The 18,307-nt window shown below is 34.6% G+C and overlaps 1 protein-coding gene across 6 annotated transcripts in view; it reads right to left on the reverse strand.

Moving 5' to 3' along the window:
* Positions 1-16,965, reverse strand: part of ZNF410 (zinc finger protein 410) — a 34,607-nt gene extending 17,642 nt beyond the window's left edge. For 3 of the 6 annotated variants that reach the window (XM_051977622.1, XM_051977619.1, XM_051977624.1), the window contains exons 1-4: positions 16,867-16,965; positions 9,523-9,705; positions 4,262-4,397; positions 104-322 (exon numbers count right to left, since the gene is read on the reverse strand). In XM_051977622.1, coding sequence (XP_051833582.1) covers positions 104-322; positions 4,262-4,397; positions 9,523-9,555 — 388 coding nt within the window. In that variant the 5' untranslated portion in view covers positions 9,556-9,705; positions 16,867-16,965. Of the gene's footprint in view, positions 1-103; positions 340-4,261; positions 4,398-9,522; positions 9,706-16,209; positions 16,324-16,768 lie in introns of those variants that run through there. The other 3 variants (XM_051977620.1, XM_051977621.1, XM_051977623.1) reach the window with 3 other exon arrangements.
* Positions 16,966-18,307: the final 1,342 nt, after the last annotated feature.

The following is an 18,307-nucleotide window of genomic DNA, read 5'->3' on the forward strand; positions in this document are numbered from 1 at the left end:
AACAGAAATAAAATTTTATTTTACTGTGGCATCTGACATATTTATAATCCATAAAGTATTTTGTTTTTCTTAAAAGCAGAGTCTAGGACAAGGTAAAGGATACCTGCTCTTGTTAGATTAAGAAGGATAAAAGAAGTACTGTCACTTGGTTGAAGGTCTTGCAACAAGCTAGGAGACTCTGGAGTTGACAAAAGGTCAGGGGACTTCTGTACAGTGTGTGCCCTTGTTTCCTCTCCGTCAGGGCCTAGGTTCACTTGAAGGCTTCTCAACACAGCAGAGGAAGGAACTTCCTTACAGGAGCTGGTAGGGTTTGGAGTATCATCTAGTAAAGAAAAAATACTACCACTTTACATAGTATCTATTTCCGAGGAGCTCAGGACTATAATATACTCAATTCTTATTTTATAGCCTCTAATTACTTCTCTGGAGGAGGCAAAGAATAGGAATCATCTCTATTTTATAAAATGAGAAAACTGGCCCAGAAAGAAAAAGATGCTCCAAAACATGAATGGTTACAGAGTAGACTAAACAGCAGGACAGAACATGTTGTGATTATTATATAGTCAATTGAAGTTAAATTATAGAATACAGCCAAATTAAATGACGTTCTTTCCCCCAAAAATACATTCAATACAATAAGCATCAAATCGTTAACAGAGCATTTCCCAAAAAGGCTCATGTCCCCAAAAAATTTCAGCAGGGTTTTTAAAGGCAAGAAAAAAATTTCTGCTAGATGATAACCAAAAAGGGCAGCAATAGCTTAGGAAATAAACAGAAGTTTATGAAATCGAGGTATCCTGTTAACCTATTCAAGTAAATAAAAGCTATATAAGCCATTGCTCTTGAAGCATCTTTTTGGGACAGGAGATGGATTTTCACAACAGTCGCTTGTCACAGAATATATGAAATTCTCATGGTTTATTTTTATAAAATGGGAAAAGAATGTTTTCCTCTTCTAAAAGGAGAAAATGGAATACCTATAAGAATCAAAACAAAAGCTTAGGACAATGATCCTTACGTTTCAAAATACAATCAATATTTAGTAATGCTTGGTAATTTTCATATTTGAAGATTCTATGTGTCTTGAAAAATGTAACTACCCCCTGACCAGTTGAAATTTAAAAGTTGGGGGAGGAGGGGAGAGAAAGAAAAGAAAGAAAAAGAAAATGGGAAAGTATGTGTGTGTGTGTGTGTGTGTGTAAAGAGATGAGGAAGTATTCTTTCACTTGATCTTCCCATATTCCAAGCCCAGCACTCTATCTACTAGCTGCCTGTCATTGGGGCTAAACAGGGAAGTTTTTTCTAGCACTGGTTCTACATATTCACCTTGCTGCTAAAAGTTCCAAACAGAATTTTGTCCCTTTTCTTATATTCTTGCAAATCACTTCCAAAGAGGGAAAATAATATCATTAAAAAAAAAAGTTAAATACACAAGTGTCCTATATAAAATAATAAATTTATATTAACTAATAGCTTTTATTATGAACCTAATCAGATTTAACATTCATAGCATGTACTTTAAGTATCAAAAAATACAAAATTCACAGATTCAGTTGAGCTAGGACTTAAAAGTTAGTTTCCTCCCTCCCCCCTATTTAACAGAAAAACATCTTCCATGGTATCTCTTAGTAGTCATCCAATCTGTGTGAATACATGTACTGGCTTGGAGTTTTATCATCAGTATTCTTTTCCATGTCTAAAAAGCTCAAATTTGTTACACTAGGCTAACTCTTGTTTTTCTTGAGACTGCTACTCATTGTTCCCAAAGTTACAAAAAATAAATCTAATCCACATTCTATACTGCAAAATTAAGCTTTTTGAAGAGTTACCAGGAACCTTTTCCATAACAAAACACCTCAAATCCTTTTTAATCACATGACATGGATTCATGACCTTTAACTTTGGTCATCCTCTAACTCACTCAGTTTGACAATGCCCTCTTAAAAATAGTATCCTCAATATAAGTGAGGATGAATAAAATACCTCAAATGTGTTCTGACCAGAGTAAAATGAAACTATTACTTCCTTTGTTCTAAATATAGTCACAAAGGTCGAGTTTGACAATCAGCTCATATTGTCCATTTATCACAAAAACAACAAAAGATAATATTCATTGTCATTTTCAACTTTGACTCAAAAGAAAATATGTACCAGGTCTCTTCCCAACTTGCCGATTATTGTCAAGAATACCAGCTTTCTTTCACTTACCCAAGTTCATAATCTTAACATCATCTTTAATGCCTCCCTCACATTCACCCCAGAATCCAACTTGTTCTAAAGCCCTTATTCTTATCACTTATTCTCCATCCACAGTCACCATCCTGGTGTACTTATCACCTAAAATTTAGGCTACTGTAATAACGTTCTAGCTCACCATATCCCTATGTTTAGGCTCTCCCCATTTAGCTGCCAAACTCACTTTTCCTAAAGTGTAAGTATGACCATGTCACTTTCTACTTAAACTCTAATAGATTTCTATGACTTCCAGGATAAAATATAAAATGTTTTGTTAAGTATGTAATAGCCCTTTACCATTTAGTCCATCTTACCTTTCTAGTCTTCTTATACCTTACCTCCATACACTGGCCTACTTGTTGTTCCTTAAATATAACAACCTAACTACTCTATACCTTTTCACTAACTGTATCCCAATGTGTTTAACATTTTCTTCACTCTTCATCCTTTCTGGCCTCCCTGGGCTTCTTCAAGACTTAGCTCAAATCCCAACTTCTGCAAAAGTCATTTCCCAGTTCCCTCCCAATAAGATCTTCCCTCTGAAATGACCTTCCACTTATTACATACATATTCTTTTTATCTATATGTCTAGTATGTATAGTCATTTGAGTGTACATTAAGTTCATTAAAAATGAGCTTCCTGAGGAAAAGTATTATTTTTACCTTCCTTTGTATTCTTAGTACTTAAGCTTAGTATAATAAGTAAACAAATATATCTTCTATAGATCAAATAAATGTCCTATTGTGTGGAATAGAGAGATAAGGTGAAGAACTTACAGGAATGTATGAATTCTTTTTCTGTATTTTTTATTATTTCTGTCTCTGTAACCTACATAAAGTACAGTGTGTGCAAGCCAATATTTATTTAAAACTTTAGATATATTTACTTAACCAGAAATGATGACATTTATCCCTGTTCAATGTTGTCAATATTTAGACTATTTGGCACCAATGTTTAACATTCAATTAGGGGAGAGGGCACTTATTTCTCAATGCTCCCCAACTTATGATGTAATCCTTTATAACAGAACCTATAAAAGCTGTATATCTTTAATAATTCTTTAGCCCTCCTACCAAGAGCTTTCTCTTTCTTATCTCGTGATGGGACAGCTCATCCTCCAGAGGTTTTTAATAAACAACTTTTCTGTTTTCTACTTGAGTGATCTCTGCATAGTCATTTTGGGTAAGGGTCTTCTACATCCCTCACACTATATAATACTATTTTTTAAAAGTATGCAGATGTGATTAATAAGCTACAAATTTATTTAAAAGCATTACTGAATTTCATGCTATCTTTTTCTTGTAATATATTTTCTCAGTCAACAGATAGTAATGGCAAAACTACTATCATTTAAATTTGATTAATGTTAAAAAGAAGTTCTTGTGCTTCAAAAGGCTAGGAATCTCTTGAACATATTTTCTCTAAGTGCTCTTACTACTCTTAACATTCTATTATTCCAAGGGCAACATCTGGCTAGGATACTTCCTGTGTCAAACATGAAACAGACTGAAGTCGCCAAATGCTTCTCTCTCTGGTCTTTTTATCTTCCTTCTTCCCCCACAAGTGTCACAGGCAGGAGTCCAAGAGCAAATGAGATGGTATCTAGAAAAAACTAGAGACTTCCAGACAGATTCTGCATCATATGGCAATATTTAATGTTACATATAAAATGCAAAAACAATAAGGTACATTTCTGCACTGCTGGATAAGACTATGCCAAAAATATCATGATCAAAGCATTAGATGCCATGGTAACAGGAGATCTAGAAATCAAGTCCAGCCTTAAAAAGGTCCAAAATTGCTTCTTCATCTTTCCATATTCATCCATCAGTTACCATAGAGATAGACTTTCTCACTATACCCATTCAGTTCATAAGCATTTTAGAATACTTTAAGTCCCTTTCAATGCTAAACGCTAAGCACTCACTAAGCATAAATAGTAAGTATTGAAGATATGTTTACAGATTGGTTGATTCTATCATCCTATTGCCATTTTGTTCATTTATTTGTGATTGTAAATGTTACCTGGTAACACGAGCCGGCTGCATTCTGAGGTCTCAGTAACAGGTAGCAGGGACAGACAAGTGATATCTTTAGTTTCAGATTCCACCAGACCCTGTCCCAGTGGTATTGACGTGTTCTGAACAAACTGGACCAGCAGCTGTAAGGGGAAGAAGATAGAGAGGGAAATCAAATGAAGGGATGCTATGAATCTCTGTATGTCCCCAAAAGTGAGGGTATCATCATTAAAGGCTTAATAGTTTATCTCACTAACTATACCTGGAAGAGATAATGCACACAAAATTTTGACACAATATTCAAAAAGTGGGTAAAAGAGGTCTGCTCTCATAATAATGAAAAAAAGTTAGATAAAATAATTAAATATGGAAAAATATTTTAGCCATTGCTTTCTTTCTCTTTCTTTTTCCTATGGGGGAAAAGATGTTTTGAAATCAAGATGGAATTGTATTGATTTAAAAGACTTTGGAATTATGAAGTAGACCAGAAAATGAATTTAGGGAAAAGAAATTTGGGAAGAAATGAAGAAGCAGATAAAGATATCAAGAAGAATTTGAGCTTAAAAAAAAAAAAAAGAACAGAGAATTCTGATGAAACAAAATAAGAAGTTAACTGGAGAAAGGAAAGGAATTGATATGATTGTCAAGCTGTAAATAAAGGGCTAGAGGGAAAAAAGCAATTATGGAGTTGAAGAAGCTACTAGCAAGATAAGACAAGGCCAGAGAATCTCATATTCAGGAAGCTTTCCTGTATCCAGTGTCTTTCTCTGAGCATGAGAGGTTTGTATTTTTGTCATAACCAAGTATCTATATGCTATGCATAAAAGTACAGACTAAGATAATGCCTTTCAAAACAATCTCAAGGTTTTATCTCACTCTGCAAACTGGCAAATTAAACCTAAAAAATGGCAAGTCAGTCTAATAAAACAAATGTATTATTCTAATGAAAGAGAGAACTCCAAGACTTATTAAACTGTGTGATTACTACATACTTCTGATAACAAAAATGAGTACAAAGGAATCTAAAAAGTACTGCTTAAGTTAATTAAGTCTTGTTTAAAAAAAACTGAACATCTTAGGACAGAGGACATGTTTTCATTACTGCTACTGATCAAAGGCAAGGGATTTGGAAGATTAAAAACCTACTAGAAAGCATAATACTGGTTAAAAAGATGAGATATGGATTTCTAGACTACTATATATGTGCTCCTGATATGATTCAGCATATACTTAACAAGGGGTGGAAAAAATGTACTTACAGTGTTTAAAAATCTATTCAACTAAAAAGAAATGTAGGGGGGAGGGAGAGGGGGAGAAAAGGAGAGAGAAAAATGTCTATGTTAAATCGCTATAATGTATAAAGAATGGCAGTAGATATATTGTATTTAACATTTACTTTAACATATTTAACATGTATTGTCTACCTGCCATCTGGGGGAAGGGGGTAGGGGGAAAGAGGGAAAAATTGGAACAAAAGATTTTGCAAGGGTCAATGCTGAAAAATTACCCATGCATATATCTTGTAAATAAAAAGCTATAATTAAAAAAAAAATGGCAGTAGAAAAAAATTTTATGATAGGAAAAAAGTAAAAATAAAGTAGATACATATTTTGGGAAGTGGCTGAATTATGATATTATAAATATAAAATTATTGTACCATAATAAACAAAAGTAAGGAAATCAGATAAAAGTGGCAAGAATTGCATGAACTAATTCAGAGCAAAGAAAGTAGAGCTGGTAGGAAAGTGTATAGAATGGCTAGGAAAACATATTCAAAAACAAAAGCAGCTAAACTCTTTAAATACAATGATCAATCTTGGTCCTAGAGCAAAGATGAAGTTCACTTCTCTGTTTTCTGTAAAGAGGGTTAGCACTGTGTACATATGTGGAATGTGGCCTATTGTCAAGTTTGATGATTACTGACTGACTTTATTTGATTTTATCTGGAGGATCCTTCACAGGTTGGGAGAAGAGATATATAATGAGAATGAGAAAAATAGTTTTTAAAACAGAGGCACAGCTAAAATAATAATTATAAAAGATAATATAAATACCAATAAGTTCACAAAACACAAAATCTAAGAAAGAAACCAATAATAAAACCCAAGGTCTTTAGATGTTTACACAAAAGTAGACGTTACAAGCAAGATGAGTAAGGCAAGAAAATTTAAACTCAATTATCATTGAGACATAAAATGAGACTAAAATAAGACTATGGATTTAGCAGACTTTAGAAATAGGATAAGCAAAAGGCAGACTTTAGAAAATGGATAGGTTAAAAATAGGTGAAATGGTATAACATTTACACATACATACAACTACGCATGTGTGTATACATATGCCTCTGTGTGGGGAGGGGGGGAGGGCATGTGCATTAGTAAAATATTTTAAACATTATAGGAGGAATATTATCTTCCCATCTCAACAATGAATCGTTTTTTCCTTTCTATTCGGCAGAAAGTATGGTTCGTTATCTGTTTATTAGGCACAACTTAATGCATTTGTGTACTTTGAAATGTTTTCATTTAGTATATGGCATTGGTTCTATTTTCTTCAATAAAATTATATATTGAGGAAAACTGTTAATGCAGTGAAAATGACTAACTAGAGAGAGAAAGAAGCATAACAGATGCATTTGAGTGAAGACCAGTAAAGGCAGAAACAGAAGGAATATAGTCATTGGAGTATACTACATCTACCTGAACAAAAATACATAAGGAGTTTACTTTAAAACACACACACACACACACACACACACCATCACTATCATCTTTACCACCACCACCACCACCACCACCACCACCCACCACAACCAAACATTATAAGTCTTCTGGCATGGAAGCATGAAATATTAATAATGAATAAAACAAGTTATACTACATATTTTCATTTTTAAAATGATCTTTCATTAGCTAATCATAACGCATCCTGCTTTTCTGTGCCCAAGAAGGTATTATCTAATTATACCTTAACCTAAGTGATGTAGTTTCTATTAGAGATAGAAAAAGCAAGATTTGGCAACTAATTCCACTGATGTGGTGAGAGTATGGGATAACCCCTAGATAGCCCGTTATTTACTTCACTGGTGTATCCTCATGACATCAAGAATGGTGAGAAAGCCATTCGTCATCCCTACCCCCAGTACCCCATTTCACTCTTTTATCCCTCTTCCCAGGCTTAAGCAGGATGTGTGAATCCTTTACTGCAAACTTACAGGTGGATTGGGATGAACATTGCACATAATAGGCAAGAATCTGCATATGTAGAAGATTACTACACAGATTAATTTAAGCACTGATTAAAAAAGAGCAAGCATTTAAGGAAAAAAACCAAGATGGTAAAAGGCCTTAAGATCACGCCATATAAAAAAATGAACTGAATTAACTGAGAATGTTAACAAAAGAGAAATGTTAACTAGGAAAAAAAAGAAGACTGAAGCTGAATTTAATATACTTTTCTTAAGTACCTGAAGAGCAGTAATGCAGAAGATTGATTAGACTTATTCTGGTTAGAATTCACTATTTGGCAAAAATTACTGAGAAAACTGGAAAGTAGAAATTGAGCAAAGAACAATATCTTTCAACCTATAGTAAGACATAGTCAAAATGTATCATGTATGCCCTGCATCATGAAGGCAGATATTAAGATAAAATTAGAACATGACCTATCAGATTCATAGGTAAGGAACAATTATGGATAAATAAAAGAAAGAGAGCATTGTGAGGTATAAAATGGATCATTTCAATTATACTAAATTAAAAGGGGTTTGTGCAAATAAAACCAATGTAGCCATGGTTAGAAGCAAAGCAGAAAATTGGGGGAAATTTTTCATAGACAGTAGCTCAGATAGAGGTTTTATTTCTCAAATACAAAAAGAACTTTGTCAAATTTATAATATGAATGAAATTGATAAATGACCAAAGAATATGAACAGGCATTTTTTTTTGATGAAAACATTCAAGTTAAGGATTTCAAAGAAACTAATAAAAACAATCAAAATTATATAATCATGTGAAAATTATATAATCATGCTCTAAGCCATTATTAATTAGAGAAAAGCAAATTAAAACAACTTTGAGATATCATCTCACACCTATCAGATTGGCTAAAATGATAGATGTTCTTCAACTGGGAAATGGCTAAACAAGTTGTGAATTATGATTGTAATGGAATACTACTCTGCTTATAAGAAATGATGAGTTGGCTGATTTTAGAAAAACCTAGAAAAGACAAGAAACAATGAAAAGTGAAAAAAGCAATAGCAAAAAAACTACATATACTGTTACAGAAATAATGTCCTAAGAACAACTTGAATGACTAATTCATTTTGAATATCATAAACATTCAAACTGACTATAAAGGATCAATGAAGAAAGATGCTATCTTCCCAAAGAAAGAACAGATTAAAACAAGTATGTATAGCATGGTGTTTCGTGTGTGTGTGTGTGTGTGTGTGTGTGTGTGTGTGTGTGTCTGCCTGTCTTTCTTTCTGCACGAGCATGAACAAAAACTTAACTCTTGTTTTCTCTAGGTTGAGGAGAGTATGGAAATAAAAGTGCACAGCAGAGAATAACTTAGAAGGAGGCATAGAAAAGCAGGATAGCTTTGAAAACAGTTTTCACCACACACACAAAAAAGTGCAATGGGCTGCCCTAAGAAATAATGGTTTTTCCCATATTTGCAGTCTTCAAGACAAGGCTGATATATTATAGAAAAGATTTTTGTTAGGTATGGAGAAGGGATGATGGCCTCTCCCAAATCTAAAATTCCATGATTCCTAAACAAGAGTAGCATCAACAGGTCCATGTCCATCAATAAAAAACAAACAAAAATGGTTTATATTTCTGTATTATTTGAAATATTTTAGAAATACATAAAAAAGATATGGTATGAGGCAACCAGTTGGTGCAGTGGTTAGAGCACCAGCCCTGAAGTCAGGAAGACCCCAGTTCAAATCTGGCCTCAGACACTTTAATACTTCCTAGTTGTGTGACCCTGGGCAAGTCATTTAACCCCAACTGTATGGGGAGGGGGGAAAGAGGAAAGAAATATGATGTTTCTGGCATCATGATTACTTCTCAACCATGTAAATTTCATCATATTGTAAATTATCTATAGTAATTTCCAGTTAATTTAAACATACTTTGAGGAGACAGGATAAAGCACTAATTTAAAATTCCTAAGGAGAACCTCTTTTGATAAAAGAATAAACAATAATTATAAGCCATGGCCCATGGAAAGAAGATAAACTCAGCTGATTAGGCTTACCTCCGGTTTGGACTCTAACTCATCTGATAACATTGATTCAGCTTCCAAATCCTGTAACTGTTAAGGGGAGTTACAAAGCTCAACTAAGAGTCAATAACCACCTTCTGTTATTCTCATATTTTCCAAAAGAGTACAATGATCTTCTTGTAATTAAGTTGTTCTGGGCAGTTAAACCAATTTAACCTAAAACAGAAAAGAAAATATAATCAGCTCAGAATGCCTGGTAAATAACAAAGACTCAAAATCAAAAGTTCTCAACCGAATCAACAATGCAAATAAGTTTTTGAAATATCATCCCCAAAACGTATTATAAGGTCAAATTTTCATTAGTCCCCCCCACATTTACCACTGTTATGATGATGAAGGGATAGTAGTGAACAATGATCACTGCCAATGTTATGTGTGACATCTTCAATTTATATTTAAGTTGTTACTTTCTTACCGGCTAAATTCTTTCAGAGACCGAGTCTGTGAGTCCATACTAGTTTGAATGGCTATTACCAGCAGGATGAAAAAAAAATTACCTAAAAAGCAGCAAGTTCAGTATATATAAATCCTCAACAAATATTTGTTTTATTTAAATTTTTATTTTTCACCCTACAGAAATAATAATTTAGAAAATGTTTATGAAAACATTTTAAATTTTTTCTCACACAAAATTAATCACAAGCCCCCAAGTTCACCTTTCAAAATACCCTGACTCTCTTTTCAGATTCTTCCTGCATCTCTAACCTTACATGCAATGATTCTGTAAAAAAAAATTATCCAAATCCATCTTAGGAACCTGCCTTTCAGCTGCTTTGTCTAACTTACCTTGTTCTCTTTTTCCTTAAACATACTTCCTACCCTTGTATCACCTGGCATACTGCCTGAATATTTCCTTCATCAGGTACCATTAAAATAAGGTCTGCTCCTGGATCTATCTGTACAGCTGGACATATCTCTATTTGGCATCAATAGTCAGTTATGCTTTTCTAGAGATTAATCTTGAATCTCTAAGTTTTTTTTTTAACATGGCTACATGCCTACTTCTAAACAAATCAAGGAAATGAATCCCAAACCTAGAAGAAATCAGGAATTAAGACTAAAAATATTTAATAAGTATTTCCCACCCTTTCTGTTTATTAGGTTTTAATGGAAACTGATTTTTTTTTAGCTTCTAGAACAGACCTCTTTCTTCATCTAGTGAAAACTGGAATATTGGGAAGGAACAGCCAGTGCTTAAGAGGGTTCTCTGGAACAGTCACAATGTATCCTAAAAGTTGACAAATTCAGCTTTTTAAATAATATAAAGTATAATTTGCATCTATAAACTAAGTCCATTGGTAATGATTTTTTTAAACTGCCAATTTAATGTTACTCAATAAACCATGATAAACTTGTTTGAAGAGGATTTATATTTAAATTATTAACAAATTATTTCTAACTTGCCAGTTATTCCTCTTTAAGTTCCCATCTTTCCTCTATCTCTATATTCTTTTTTGTCTCTTTTTTGGTCACAATGTATATTCTGTTCCTAGTACTTTTGGGCAAAACAGTTAAAAAAAAAAAAAAAAACCCTTTGCATGATTTCATAAGGTCTTCCTAAATTTCTTTATAATCTTCATATTTACCTAAGTTACATGATAGCTTCCCATTATGATAACATACAATATAGTTAACCAAGCCCTTATTTTTAGAAGTACAAGTGTCTATTCACCAGCTTTTTGTACTTCCCATTAACCCCTTCAAAATCTTACCTATTAAGTTTTTCTGTATAAACTATATTAAGTATTTTATTCAATTCTATGAAGAAATCACTGTTATTCTGTTTAGTTTCATTCTGCTCAATTTAAATAATCAAAACAAATTTAAATATTCAAATTAATTTGGGGAACATTATCATTATTTCACTAATTTTGCACAGCCAAAATGTCCCTTTCATTAATTTTCTTCAATTATCTATCATTTCAGTTTCACAAGTTTTATCCCATTCAAAATCATGTATTACAGTATCCCAAAAGTCTCAATTTCTATGTTTATTGGTGGGCCAAGTTAACAGAGTAAAAATGAATTTTTTTTTCAAATTAACAATAAATAATTATTATTTTCATGATTATTAATTGAAGTTTTGAAGTTAATAAGCTTTAAAACTACACTGAATTTGAGATTGTCTGTATGGGTTGACTGTGTATAACAATTCCCAAATATTTAATGGCTATTTAATGAGATTTTAAAAAATTATCTAAAACTTTACTGAAAGGATTTTTTCATGGTAAAACAGGAAAAGCAGGTATCTATGGGCTTAATCTGCATCACTGCAGAGAACATTCACAACAAATGAGATCACAGATCCAAAATATAACATTAATATATCTCTTTAAGCCTGCAACTTTACTGAATACATTTTCAATTAACTTTTGGTTGAGACAGTTGTGTTTTCTATCAAATCATCTGCAAATAATGACGATCTGACCCATTTTATCATTCTATTTATTTTTCCTGTCTTATTCCAACTACTAGCACTTGACATTGTGTCAGACAGAAAGAGTTCAAAATACTTTTTGTTTTATAACTTTTCAGATCCCAAAGTTGTCAATTTTCTCTTCCTATTTCCTATTTTCAGTAAAACCTAAGTTCTTTGAGGTTAGGGCTTATTTCCTTTTTTGTCTTTATAATACTGCTACAAAGTAGGTGCTTAAAAATGCTGAACTGAATATTAAAGAATAAAAACAGCATAAATAGAACCTACTGGATTACTTAACCCCAACTTCACAAAAATCAACTTAATTTAGTTTTCCCTACATCTATGAAGACATTTAAATACAATGAGAAAGAGCTTGAGAAAAATTAAAGGCTACATAGCTTCTGATCAGATAACTGAAGGCCATGTCAGCCATTTCACTATGACACCTATGGAGGCAGGCATAATCAACTATAGTTACCCTTAGTCAGTACGATTCCAACTCTCCAGATTCTCCCCTTTTCTCTGATACAACAATACAACAATGTTGTTTTTTGTTTGATCTTATTGTTTGATTTAGGAAATACCAAAATCTTTACTTATTAATGAATCTAAACCAGACATAAAAATCAGCTTTATATACAATCATAACAAGGAGATTTTGATCTTATGACATTCTTCTTCCTTCTTCACTTTCTATTCCCAAAATATAGCTGTTTTTCAACTACTACTTAGTTTATCAAAAACTGTTTTTATAGATTGCTGACACGGTAGTAACTCTTACCTCCTAAAGCCCAATTCCAATCCCTGTCCTACTTTCTAATCTTTATGTCCGCCCCAAAAGCCCACAATAGCTATAAAGACATTAGAAGCATGGTCAACAGAAAGGCTTGGAGAGACTTGCATGAACTGATGCTGAGTAAAATGAGCAGGATCAAGAGATCATTATATACTTCAACAACAATACTATATGATGATCAATTCTGATGGACGTGGCCATCTCCAGCAATGAGATGAACCAAATCAGTTCTAATAAAGCAGTAATGAATTGAACCAGCTACATCCATTGAAAGCACTCTGGGAGATGACTATGAACCATTACATAGAATTCCTAATCCCTATATTTTTGTCTGCCTGCATTTTTTATTTCCTTCACAGGTTAATCATACACTATTTCAAAGTCCGATTCTTTTTGAACAGCAAAATAACTGTTAGGACATGTATACTTATATTGTATTAAATTTATACTTTAACATATTTAACATGTATTGGTCAACCTGCCATTGGGGGAGGGGATGGGGGAAGGAGGGGAAAAATTGGAACAAAAGGTTTGGCAGTCATCAATGCTGTAAAATTACCCATGCATATAACTTGCAAATTAAAAGCTATAATAAAAATAAATAAAAAGCATTTAATAAAAAATTAAAAGAAAAAAAAAAGCATGGTCAAGAGTCAATAATTATATCAATACTGACAGGGATATAAGACCAAAATACTAGCTGAAAGTACCCCAATAGCTGTGCATATTCTTAATTTGTTTTTGTTTCATTCACATAAAGGAAAAAAAAAACTATTTGGTCCATTATCTGCATAGTATCATTTTTTTTTTTAAGCATTAAGCACACTAGATTCCTAACGTTACTGTTATTCAATGGAATTTAAATATTGAAACAAAATTTCAGATTCTACAAAACTTTGCAATGAATGCACCCAGGGAATAATCTCTTGGAAAGCACTGCCTCTGGATTGAGACTGTATTTCCCTAGCAATGTAGCTTTTGAATCTATATTCCCATCTATAAAACAATGAAAATACTTGACTATCCTTCACTATCATTCTCTCAAGCTACTATGCCTTTCACATTCAAAATCGCAGAAAATAAATTTGTTACTTATTGTCTCTACTTCCTCTATCTCCCTCATTTCTCAATCCCCTGTAATTTTACTTTTGGCCTGGTTGCTGAACTGAAATGTCAATTATTAACTTTCTCCAAAATTTACCAATCTTCATTTAATTGCCAAACTCAAAGGCTTTTTCCTCAGTAATCACCTTACTTGATGTCTCCATGGCATTTAAGATTATTCACTAGTCTCCTCTATTGCAAAGTATGTATCTCTTTCTAACTGTCCAGTGGATTTTTCTAGAGTGGTCTTCGCAGAATTATATATATCTTACCTTTTTGTGGATGTACTTGTGGACTGTCCTGGGTCTTCTCCTTTTCTATCTTTGCACTCTCTATAATCTCAACAGCTTTCAATTCAACTATCTTCCCTATAGCAATGACTTTCAAATCTAGATACAACCTTCATCTCTCTTTCTCCAGTTGTAAACATTAGATGTCAAAAGACATGATAAACTCAACACATCCAAAACAGAGCTCATTATTTCCTTGTAAACCCATTTCTCTTATTAATTTCCTTATTTCTGTTTACAGAAAGACCTAAGTTTATAAGATAAATTCCACTCACACACACACTCCTCTCCTCATATCCAACCAGTTGCCAGATCTTGATTTTATCCTTTAATATTTTCTTTATTCTTGCTCTTATCCCCACCTTACATCACAACTACCTTATGTCTCCACTGTGATCATCACATTTGTGCATGATTTTGGATTTTTAATTGGTCTTCTTGTATCTAATCTTTTGCTTCTTTATTTTCCCAACAGTTGTCAAGTGAATATTCCTAAAATGTAGGCTAACCTAAAAAGCAAATCATTCTTCTGCTCAAGAAGTTTCAGGAGCTCTATTTGTTATTTTCTCCCAGTTCCAGTCTCTTTCTAAGTTGATACTTTACCTCCTCTTGGTTTCCATTCCTGCCAAACAGGTCTACTATCTTTGAGCATATATATGCTCAAATTTTGGGGCCTCCATGCAGATATTGGTTCTTGGCTATGGGACATTCTCCTTTGTCTCTAATTTGAATTTCATTGCTCTCTTCAAGATTCAATTCAAATGCTATCTCCCTTCAACAAGTCTTTTCTAATTACTATAATTGTTAATGTTCCACCAATCATTGTGCATGTTTATTTTGAAAGTATATTGTATTTATTTGTGTTAAGAATATTGTACCTCACCAAGAGAATACAAATTTCTTGAGGACAGGAACAGCCTCAATTTTGTATCCACAGTGCCTGCCTAGCACATAATAGGAACTAATAAATAAGGCAGCAATGGTCCACAACATAAAAAAAATATATTTTAAATACTTGCTTAATAGTCACCCATTAAAATACAGCAATGTACTTGCTTAAATTATTAATATAAATAAAATCTGAATGATATACCAGTAGCTTGGGCCATAGGAAATAATGTCAACAGTATTTTAACAGATTAACAGACAAATCCTACTGATGATAGTGCATCTTACAGATAAAACATTTTCAAAAGCAAGAAATATGATTCATAAAGAAAACTGATAATTTCCAAATATTTGATTGGAGTAGTGCTTTAAAAGATCCAACAAATTCTACTGATAATTATAGAATACTTGATACTATCATGTTAGAACCAATGAATTTCAGAATAGCAAAGGACCTACCCTGTCCAGACCAGCATAGACTAATTCAAGTTGGGAGGTTAATCAATCCCCTGCATTTTACTAATTTAAAAATTTAAGACAAAAAAATGATTAAGCAGTTGTTTACCAAATGTCAGCTAGCCGTTTAGAAGTAAAGGTAGTACTAACATTTCTTCTGAATCCTAGAACACTGACCTTCCTTTATACAACACAATAGCAATAGAATGGTCTCTCTCAATCACAAAACAAATGTCCCTATTTTAAAACTGAATAAATTATTTTTTATTTTCTGTATTTAGGACATAAATAAACACAACACAGACAGACATTCATAGGATCATAACTTTCAGAACACAAAGGGACCTTCAAGGTCACCAGCCCCATCATTTTAACAGCTGAGGAAACAAGCTCAGATTGATTAAGTGACTTGCCACCCAGTTAAGTCACAGAGGGAGAACTTATCCAAGGCAGGGGCCACTGAATCAACGAGGCTATTCATACGAATTTTGAGAAACCACTTTATCAAAAATAAGGACCAAAATGTTCAACTTCAAGCATTCTCAATTTAAAACTGTCCAAGATTAGCTTCCAGTCTCGGAACAAGAAATTGATAAAGATAGGCAGATATTTTTAGTGTGTTGGAACCTATAAGGAACTTTTTTGTTTTTAACAAAAATTAAAAAGTATCTCTCTTTTTTCCTTGTTTGAGGAGGAACAAAACTCACTTTGGTTCTGTTGAGTTCGAAAAAATTAAATGAAGAGGGGCGATTAGTCCAAAATGCAGGAAAAAGATTTAAGCCTTCAGCCATCCTTGCCCCTTCCTTTCCCGTTCCCGGAATGATGGGCAGCTGCAGTCAGCCGGCTCACCCTCCCTCTAGCACGAATCTCCCCTCGGTGGACCCCCAGCAAGAACGGGGGAGCTGAAGACAGCGTGGGATGATATGTCCAGCCCGGACGCGGCCTCTGCCAAGCGAGGAAAGCCACCAGAGGCCTCCATTTTTTCCAGAGCCCTCGGACAAGGAGCTCAGCTCGGGGGAGGGGGAGGCCGGGTGTGCCCGACATAGTAAACCAGCGTCACCCTAGAGACCTCATCGGAGACCTCAGACATCCCGGGGCTTACGGGCGCTTCTGGGCCCTCCGGGGGAAGAGGCCCGAGGCCTAAGACTGCAGCCCCGGAGGCCTCGGACAAGATGCCCCCCCACACACCTAGAGCGGGGCTGACTCCCGGGAAAGAAGTCTCCGGAGGGCAGCTTCCCTTTCCCCTCCCACTTTCCCTTCAAAGACCTGCAGCTACACCTTCCGCCTCCGCGTAGGCTGCACCCCGCTGCGCGGTCGTCACCCGGCGCTGACTTGGACCGGACACAGATAATCCTCGCTCTCACCTTCTTGTCCTGGGCGGCCAGCAGTCCCCGGTCCCTGAGTCTGTCCAGAAGCGGGGCTTCCGGCTCCCGCCGGAAGCTGTTCGAGCGCGGGACAGGAAGTTTTAGTTTTCCCCCTCCCCGCTCCAACATCACGCCACGCTGGGGAGGAGACGGGGAGGAGTATATTACAGACGTCCTTCGAAGGAGCTAGATCATTGGTTGGTGGCGAAGTGGAGGGGCGGACTCTAATCGCCCACATCCAATCATATGCCAGATCTTTTTTTCCTACCCATTCAAAACCTCTGTACTCAAAACACAGTCTTGGAGTCTGGCGTGTTGGGGGTACCTAGGGTACAAAGTTGGAGGAAGCGGGGCAGTTGCCTGAATTCAAGCCTTCAGGGTTGCTGATCTGCTGATCTACAGAAAACATCAATTCAGGGGTGACTCAAATACATGTGATATATTATTGTGATAGATTATTATTGTGCAATTAGAAATGACGAAGCGAACCAGGAGAACATTGTACACAATAATATAAATATTGTAACAGTGAGTGAAATGGACAATTCCGTCCTTTCCGCCTCGGGCCAGCAGAAGAAAGTTTGCTTAGTTAGATTGGGGATCTCTTTTGTATTTCAAAAGACCGGGTCAAAAATGCCCTTAAGGTTATCTGTTCCAGGTGGGTGGTCTATTTATGCAACAGAATACCTACTCCCACCCTGTTGTAAAATGCTAATCACAGATTCCAATGTAATAATAGCCGAACAAAGAAAAACGTATATAAAAGCTGTCCTTAGTGTTATGAGGTTACGGAATTTTGACCATTCAGTCCCGAGCTCGGTACCAAATAAATCCTAAATCTTCCTCATTGCGGCTGTCTTGAATTTTAATGCCTGGGCTATTTCATGAGTAACTGAAAGACTTAGCTTCTCTGATGAAGACAGTGATCCAAGACAATTTGCTGTCCACTTCCAGAGACAACTGATGAACTCTAATTACGGTTTAAAGTATACTTTTCACTCTATTTAGAACTCCAAAAAAGTTAAATAAAAATTTTTTAAATGAATTATAAAAAAAGATTGATGAATATTGAAGGAATGAATGAATGAGTTTTAAGAATGGTTAGTTGAAGGAGATATAAAGTAGTGGATAAAGTGAATAAAGGGTTGAACTCAAAAGTCTGAAAGACCTGGGTTCAAAATCCTGCTTCAAACCAGTTGTGTGACATTAGACAAAGTCACTTAATCTTTCTCAGGGTGTCCTCATCTATAAAATGAAGGGAATGAATTCCATGCCAACTAAGCTCCTTACAAGTCTAAATCTATGAATAAAGTAATTAATAGTAATAGCTAGCCTTTATATAGTACTTACAGATTTACAAAGCATTTCCATATATTATCTCATTTGATCTTCACAATAACCCTGAAAGGTAGTGATACCATTTTCTTCATTTTACAGAAGA

Source organism: Antechinus flavipes, chromosome 2, assembly GCF_016432865.1.
Source record: "Antechinus flavipes isolate AdamAnt ecotype Samford, QLD, Australia chromosome 2, AdamAnt_v2, whole genome shotgun sequence".
NCBI classification, from domain to species: domain Eukaryota; kingdom Metazoa; phylum Chordata; class Mammalia; order Dasyuromorphia; family Dasyuridae; genus Antechinus; species Antechinus flavipes.